General features: G+C 48.6%; 3 protein-coding genes across 3 annotated transcripts; 2 read left to right on the plus strand and 1 right to left on the minus strand.

Moving 5' to 3' along the window:
- Positions 1-2,114: 2,114 nt before the first annotated feature.
- Positions 2,115-3,535, minus strand: COCCADRAFT_112508 (uncharacterized protein; the record flags this gene model as incomplete). Its single annotated transcript, XM_007720381.1, has 2 exons — positions 2,115-2,960; positions 3,020-3,535. 2 exons carry the CDS (start codon positions 3,533-3,535, stop codon positions 2,115-2,117), a joined length of 1,362 nt encoding a protein of 453 aa, XP_007718571.1.
- Positions 3,536-5,675: 2,140 nt separating this feature from the next.
- Positions 5,676-6,471, plus strand: COCCADRAFT_63791 (carbohydrate esterase family 4 protein; the record flags this gene model as incomplete). Its single annotated transcript, XM_007720382.1, has 4 exons — positions 5,676-5,782; positions 5,840-5,962; positions 6,014-6,378; positions 6,431-6,471. Coding segments are annotated over 4 exons (636 nt in total), but the record flags the coding sequence as incomplete, so codon positions are not given.
- Positions 6,472-6,578: 107 nt separating this feature from the next.
- On the plus strand, positions 6,579-7,430 carry COCCADRAFT_65106 (carbohydrate-binding module family 18 protein; the record flags this gene model as incomplete). The annotated part of the gene is made up of 2 exons (XM_007720383.1): positions 6,579-6,732; positions 6,823-7,430. Coding segments are annotated over 2 exons (762 nt in total), but the record flags the coding sequence as incomplete, so codon positions are not given.
- Between the last annotated feature and the right edge of the window lie 1,312 nt (positions 7,431-8,742).

Here is an 8,742-nt window from a genome sequence, read left to right on the forward strand (position 1 = left end):
AAGCTGGAGATCTGATTCAAGATAAGTTGATAGATAATTGCGTTGTTGAGACATGACGCGTTATAGTGTTGAAGTTATCGCGCTGGTGGGGCGCGAGCGATTCGCTTGGGTGAGCGATTCGCTTGTGAACCACGTTATATATAAATATATACACATATACACACCTATACATATATACACAAAAGCTGATACTGCTACATACTATTAGTTGCTAACTTATAGTGACTACGTGACCTTCTTTTTATACTAATGCTTATTAAGGACCCATTTTGTTGACCCATCAATCACACCGATAATGAAGCTTCCCCTGTTTGTATTGTACTGATTCTTTAGCTCAACTTTGTACTGGCATCTCTAGTGACGGTGTAGAAAGCGAAAACGCAGCTTTTAGAGAGAGTCTCTAGCGCAACAGCTGACGCAACATTCCGTACCGTCTCTATCTCAGGTGGTAAGAAAAACTTATTGAGGCATTGTTATACTTGGCGAGCTCAGCTTCTTATCGTGGGTTGGATTCGTATTGCACGGAGATCTTAGTTTCTATAAAGGCCGAAACCCGCTTATGCCTTCGCGACAACGTTGACCGGTCAACTCTATATTGAACAACTATCTTTTGATACGCAATTTATTTTCTAGATTTCAGTTCATTTATGGGCGTAGAAGCAGCTTATATTGCAATTATCGGTGTTGAGTTATTATGCGTTGAAGATTGGCAGAGATGCTAGAGAACGGGCGTTCGCGATACTGGGCGTCACGCGCACAAACACAAGTACAGGAGCGATTTCCGGAAACAGCTGCGGAATCTAATACATCTCATGCAAAGAGCTAAATGCTACATGTTTAGCCACTGATTATAATAGATGAGGCTCTGCTTAGATGGAGCTGAATGCAGCTGACATCGGATATTAGAAAATTCTTGCCTCGGCAGCGGTAGCGCTTAGGTAACGCTGATGTGATAAGTACGGTACGCTAAAAAAATAAAACTCAACAGCTAGCAATGAATTTGACGAACGAGGTAGACATGGTCACTCGGTTAATCGAGTACCAATGGGTTGGCACCCCCTAACCCTGCGTCCACTGCTTTACAGCAGAACTCGCAGTTTGTTAGCAAAGTGCACCTTGCCGGTTGGCTTGATTTGACGATTGGTTTGAGTTCTGGCGCTCGGCCGCCACACACAGTAGAGTGCTCTGATGTGGGCTGGGCCTTTTGTGGGGCCAAACAGCAAGGACGATGGTCTCGCCTGTGGGACCACCTAAGTGAGCGACTACAACGGACTCATATTTCCGCATCGAGGTACATACCTAGAGGTCATCTTAAACGTTGGCGCAAGCGCTAATTGAGAGGCTAAGGTCGCTTGCAAACGTTACGTCTGTCAAGAAACGCCACCAACCCACTGCCAAGCAGCTGGACGTTAATCTCTTTCTTGGCTCGAAATCTTCTTCAGGCCAGTGATATCTATCCATCAACAAGGCTCCCAATACTCGTGGTTGTACTCGTACCTGCATAGTCACTCTGAAGTCTCTTTCTCTTAGCGACTCTATCTCCTAGGTCTCTGAGCTGACGAGATTCAACTCACGCATAATTGACAGCGTAGCTATCGCTGCTGCCTTCGAACCCAAATATTATTGAGCTGCTTCTTCTCTGTAATTCTGTCTGCTCAGAGTCCTTATTTCTGTTGTACGTCTCTGCCCCTGCTAGTAGCAAATAAAGGTCTATTGTGTGAGTGCGGCTTTTCTCGGCCCCGGATGTGACAGCAACGTAGTTGTGGGGTAACTACATAGATGCACAATCTATGAAGAGACTTAACCTGCGGCGTGCAGCACTTTGAGCGGTGGAAAAAGACCCACCCACTACGCAATATCTACTAGTCTGAAGTGATTGAATATCTTTTTCATTGTTGCTAATTTGAGCTGCTGTTTAATGGCATTGCATCTCAGGTCAAACATTGTAAGACATTGAGGGTGAAAACTTCGTGTAGTGTCAAAGTTGTAGTTTTCGAAAAGAGAATCATATTATTATTTTGAACTATCATAAAACGCCTGATCATGCCCTACTCAATAACGTCTAGAGAATTTTGGAGAAGGTAGCCGCGTGAAAATGGAATGCGGAAAATTAACTACAAACCCTTTGACAACCCAGAGGGCGACCCCATGCTATAGGCAGGGTTAATCAAAGTGCCAGTGAAATCCTCGACCTTGACACCGCGAAGCTGCTCAAGAACATCCATATCCAAACCCTCCTGGTTGACCGAGACAATGATGCCATCATATGTGCTGAGGTGCTCAGCGTTCCACTTTGTTGTAGTATCCATTTTGGGAACAGCATTGTAGATGTCAGTTCCGACTAGGGGGTCGGCAAACTCGACGTAGCTTCCAAAGCGGCTCTTCAATGTGCGGATGATGGCAGCGCCAGGCGAGTTGCTCATGACGTCCTGGCCGCGCTTAAAGCCAACACCGACAACAAGGAGGCGAAGATGGCTGGGATCAACAGCTGCCTGTTCTGGGGATGACTTCTCGTGAACGAGAGACTGAACAAAGCGGGTCGCAACATCTGCAGGGCGCGACCACGACATAGTGGTGGCATGCTCAAGAAGAGGCATGGAGCAGTTGGACAGCAGGTAATAGGGGTTGACTGGGATGCAGTGGCCACCGATACCAGGGCCTGGGCGGAAGGGGAGGTAGCCAAATGGCTTGGATGCAGCTGCGTTGCTGACCTCAAAGGCGTTGATGCCGATGTTAGCACATGCATCTGCCATCTCGTTGGCATAGGCGGCGCAGACCATGCGTTGGCAGTTCTCGTAGAGCTTGGTCATCTCAGCAACCTCTGGAGAAGAGACGGGAAGAAGCTTGTTAAACACGCGGCCGTAGAGTGTGGATATGGATTCCAGTGATGCCTCATCAAGGCCAGAGACGATCTTGGGGATATCCTCGAAGGCGGGGAATGTGCGACCAGGATCAACGCGCTGTAGACTGTTAGTCAACATGTTGGGGAATTGGGAATAGAGCAAAATGGCTGACTTACCTCAGGAGACATGCCAACCTTGAGGTTGCGAGATGCCATCAGGGGACCGACGAGCTCGCGAGTCATGCCAACCGCGACTGAGCTCTCAACGACGACAGTGGATCCAGGCTTGACGTACTTCTCCACAGTAGCGATCGCACTGCGCAGATATGCTGTGTCGATGCTCTTGTCATCCTTGAGGATTGTGGGGACCGAAATAAGAACATGGGTAGCTTCGCTGATATCCTTTGCGTTGGAAGTGAACTGGATTGGGAGACCAGGAAGTAGCTGCGCCACTTTAGCGAGTCTTTGCTCGCTAAGATCGAATGCAATAACGTTATAGTGACCAGCGAAGGCCTCTACCAAGTGAGTGCCAACGTAGCCAACACCGATGACGGCAACGATGGATTCAGGTTTTGTCGACTCGACCTCCTGCTGGCTGACAGTCTTCGCAGGCTCCTCGATGTCCCACTTTGGCGAGTTGGGGTCTTCTTCAGCAGGAGGAGTGAGTGGAAGACACACAGTGGTGACGGTCATCTCAGGCTTCTTGTCAATAGAGAAGGACTTGTTGGCGAACATGCTGTCGGTGAAAGTAACGGCCATTGTAGCGAATGAGGCGATTTCCAAAAGTTGATAATGGGAAAAGTAATTGAAGAAATTATTAAGACACCGAGTCGAGGATTAAAAGATTACTTGGACCGAAGATGGTAGTAGTGAGTGGAAGTGGTTGCTTGGTGATATTTCTACAGTCGACTTCGACCGATGCCTTTATACTTGAGTGATGTTTGTATTATGATATTCCAGCTCTAGAGATCCAGCCACGTCGAGTCGCGCTGCAGGTTCAGACCTGGCGAGACTGCCATCAGCTCAGGATGGCCAAAGCTTTGATGTTTGTGTTGTGATATTCTAGCTCCAGAGTTCCAGCCACGTCGAATCGTGCCGCAGGTTCAGACCTGGCGAGACTGCCATCAGCTTCGGATGGCAAAAGCTTTGATCTTTGCTGATAGAACTTTCTGCCGTTGCCTGTAACGCCTTTCAATTAACAGGGCTATGGCTGGCGTGTTCGATAATTCTAGAGCGCCATCTTCTGCAAACTCTGCAAGCCTACCAAGTTCGGAGTCTACAGTAGTGCAGTCGGAAGCTTGTTTAGCTCATCACCGGAAACCCAGAACGATCGCCAAGGTCACTGAGAGGATAGAGCACGTTACTGTAGACACTGTTGATCTATATTACGGTATGATATAGATCTCCTTTACAAACATAGATAAATAAGAAGGGAAATGGATTTGCTGCGTACATAGATTGGGTGAGTGAGGTCCTCGCTGGTGTGGTGATCCTCGGTTCCTGATCGGATGGTCTACTGCGCACAACGGCGCCACCGAGGGAGAGCTGAACAGCTGAATAAGTGCCTACGCCACGTGCTGGCCTTCATAGGTAGACTACTCTAGTTTAGGATTGATCTTGAAAACTCGAATCTGCATGCTAAAACTAACAAGCTTGAGCGCCAAGCTACGCAAGAAGAAGTGCTTAGGTACAGATCGCCCCTGAGTTCGCCAAGCATGGTAAGGCGGCGCCACGATAAGCCTCACGATAGGCGTGACAAGGCGGCGCCACGCCAAGCCCCACAAAAAGAATCGGCCTGTCCGCCAAGCATAAGATGGCGCCGCCATGCCAAGTCTCATGCAGGAGAATGCCAAGGTCAACAAGTATGACAAGGCGGCGTAGCGCCAAGTCTTCTGAAAAGGGGCTCAGGTACCCGGCGCACCTAAGTTCGACAAGCATGACTAGACGGCGCCGCGCCAAGCATCTATCCAGCTCTCCACCTGCAAGCCGCAAGGTGTACAGTCGGCGCACAATAGGGTGACTTTTTGTTCCAGTCTTGCAGCAAAGAGTTACACAAGCTAGGATCAACTCAACAGCTATTATCGATTTCACAACTACGAAAGAGCGCGTTTTTTAAGCGAAAATCTATTCCACGCATCCCGATTGCCATACTACACAGACTATACCAACATCGCAACAATCTTGATATCCTGTTAGAGAAGCCCTTCTAGCCGAGAATTTGGCGTGCAACAGTTACACCTAACTGAAATAATCTAGTCTGTTGTTGTAACGCTATAGTAAGCTAAACTTGGCGAGTGGTTTGGATGTCCCCGGAGGTGATCGCTTCGGAGAAACGGGCTCCTCCGTACCGTGAACAAGATGCTTAGTGGCGTGACCCTGTCGCAAACGAGTCGAGGCTCAAATTCCGTTTAGCGAATGGGCTTTCAGCCACGTCGGTAGCCTTGAACAATCTAATATTTCCCTTTTAGTCATGCCCTCGCTAGTGCTCAAGTGCAAAGGTGGAAAGTGGCAGACTAGACCATATCCGTGGCGCTCTTATTCGCGGGATCTAGATCTCATCACCGGCATAGAGTTTACAGTTGTACACAAGTTTCTCGGGAACCCCGGCAAGTGTACGTGCGACTTTTGCATCCATGCTTGCATTTAAGTGTGGTCCGTTACGCTCTCAAATCGCTACAGCCCCATCTTCGTTGTGCTGCCATCCTGTCACCACCGCATCTAGGCTACAACCCCAGACTTGCACGGCTTCACGCAGATTGTAGCGAGTATGGGTTTCACATTCGGCAAAACAGCTCGCGCGTTAGGTGCACTCGTAGCAGTGCTTCCCTTTGCATCGGCCGTTCCATTTGGTTTGCAGATATACTCATGCACTTTGCCCGGGGTCATCGCCCCGGGTTTTGATGATGGTCCATGGATCTACTCAGAGGATATCCTCAACCGGTAAGTGGTCTCTCAGTGACTGTTACCCTACCTTGAAGCTGCTAAAATTGGTCATAGTATGGAAGCTGCGGGTATCAAAGCGACTTGGTTCATTAATGGGGCCAATAAAGGGAACATCTACGATTATAACTCCACTTTGCTGAGAATGGTCGACATGGGACATCAGATCGGATCACACACGTAAGGAGTCTTCCTATGTATTGTAGCTTCCATGCTGACTAGGTGCATTAGATGGAGTCACAAAAATCTCGCTACTTTGACTGCTGATGGAGTGAAAGAAGAAATGCTTTTGTTAGAGGAGGCCTTAGTTAACATCCTCGGGTATTTCCCTTATTACATGCGCCCTCCATTCCTATCAGTCAACGCAGTCGCGCTCCAAGCACTCAAGGAACTTCAGTATCATGTCATCATTGGCGACCTGAACACCAAGGACTGGCAGTATCAGTCAGAATCTGGGATCGAAACTGCAAAAAAGCTATTTACCGACGGTCTTGACCTTGGGCGTACGATAATAGAAGCCCATGAGCAGGAAGAATGGACCCACGGAGTACTCATCGACTTCATGATCCAGACAATTCAAGCTAGGGGTCTCAAAAGTGAGGGTCAAATCCACTACATTGGAATATAGCAAAGACTAACGACTTCAAGCTGTCACTGTAGCGGAGTGCTTGCAGGATACGCAGCCGTATCGTCAAGTGCGATCCACAAACGTGGTAAGTAGATTTTCCTTCACCTCTATCGAGCCGCCACCTAAGTTATGCAGACATCCACCGAGCCAGAACCAACTACAGTCTATTCCCTCAACGGACTATGTGGCAACATCAACGCTGGCAATAACCTGGGATGGACGTGCCCTCCAAATGGTGGCAGATGCTGCAGCAAGTATGGACACTGCGGGAGCGGTGCCAGCTATTGCGCTCCAAACGTATGCCAGCCCGCTTTCGGATTGTGTGATGCTGCACCAACAAGCACATACGTCGACGAAGCCTCGAACATCAATACCGGAACTGGGATGCCTTCTCGGACTGTATCTGCAACAGCTCTTGCAACTCCCCTCGCACGTGGAAGCATTTCACCAGACAGAACTTGCGGAGACGTTGGCAAAGGCAACAACAACGGCTATATCTGTAAACCCGGCCAGTGCTGCAGTAAGTACGGAAACTGTGGTACAGCTTCAGACTACTGTGCTCCATCAGTATGTCAAAGCGCTTTCGGAATATGTGATGATGCCGCTCCCACACGTGGAAGCATTTCGCCAGACAGAACCTGCGGAGACGTTTACAAAGGCAACAACAACGGCTGGGTATGTAAAACCGGCCAATGCTGTAGCAGATTCGGAAACTGTGGTACGACTGCAGACTACTGTGCGCCATCGGTATGTCAGAGCGCTTTCGGAACATGTGATACTACCGCTCCCACACGCGGAAGCGTTTCACCAGACGGAACCTGCGGAGACGTTGGTAAAGGCAACAACAACGGCTGGGTATGCAAGACCGGTCTCTGCTGTAGCAAGTACGGCAATTGCGGTACTACAGACAGCTACTGCTCGGCTTCACTGGGTTGTCAGTCAGCTTTTGGTAGCTGCACAGGCGTGGTTTCTTCTTCCAACTCAGCATCCCCGACAACGAGTACACAGAGCTCCTCCCCGGTTATATTGTTGGGAAGCGACATCCCGGCGTCAGCGAAGAGTTCTCCCACAGCCTCCAGCACACCCAGCTCTACATCGAACTCCCCGAGTTCTTCCTAGAGCTCACCCAACTCCTGTAGCAGCTCAAGACCATCGATCAGTCTCGCTACCATGTCGACCAACAACTGAACTTCGCTACTTTCAGCAGTTCCCCATTTAATGCTCTAATTTCTGCTTCGATTTCCGGTAGTACATCCGTAGCTTCCCTTAGCAGTCCAACAAAAGATGCAGGCCTCGGAACATCTATCAGCAGCTCCCCGAGTAGCTCTACTCGCAGCTCTCTCACCGGCTCTGACACGTTTTCGTCGGCCAGTTCTGCGGCAAAATGCAGCTTGTCGAGCCAACCCGTTGCCCGCAGCTCAACCAAGCCTGGCAGTACCACAGACTCAAGCAGCACTACGGTATCAAGCACTTCCACGGATGCAAAAGGTGCTCCAAAAATAATCCTGTCGTCCATCGCGAGCAGTTCTATGACTTCGAGCAGCTTTACGATCTCTTCGGCTCTGTAAATCTTTGTGATAACGGCCCAATGTAAATAATAAGTGCGCCCAGAATATCATAGTTCCTGTCTTAGAAGGAGCTCTTCCTCACATCCAATCACCTGTACCTCAAACTGTGTTTAGATATGGAGTATCACTTCTGCTCCTTTTTTTTCCATTTTGCAGTGCATGATTCTCAGTAAGACTTAAGGCGCATGCAAAGAACATATCGAGTGCAAGTACTGAGTTACCTATCCCTATAAAAGGGAGGTCTGGATGGTAACCTGAGATAGGCATTGAGTGAATCTTCGAAACCTTAACCTAGAACCTTCTTAAAGTATACTCGGACATCTTGGCTTACAATATGCTCCCCTTATTGGAATCGCATAGGTCAAAAGGGCTTCTGTAGGAATCCGGTTACATCTAGTACAAACTCTGTTTCGACACATCTGTGAAACGTTCTAAACGCCCTTCTTTTCCCTACCCTCTCGCTACTCTGTTAAAAGTATTCTATTCGGCATGGCCCTACACACAGACACATCGCGTTTGTCGACTGATCTCACTCAGAACTGATGGCATCTCCGCAGACTGTAATTTGTTGAACGTAACTTGAACAAGTTGTAATAGCTAACATAAGGTATGTGTCGCACTCTATGGTGCGTGAGGAAAATGTGAAGAGGATTGATTTTTTATCATCTGCGTCGTCTCATCTGCTTATATCGAGACTATCGGCCAATCTACGGTCAATCAGTATGTGGTATTATTAACAAAGTTCATGCCTCCAACAGATGCTC

The sequence above is a fragment of the Bipolaris zeicola genome (genome assembly GCF_000523435.1).
Source record: "Bipolaris zeicola 26-R-13 unplaced genomic scaffold scaffold_462, whole genome shotgun sequence".
NCBI classification, from domain to species: Eukaryota; Fungi; Ascomycota; class Dothideomycetes; order Pleosporales; family Pleosporaceae; genus Bipolaris; species Bipolaris zeicola.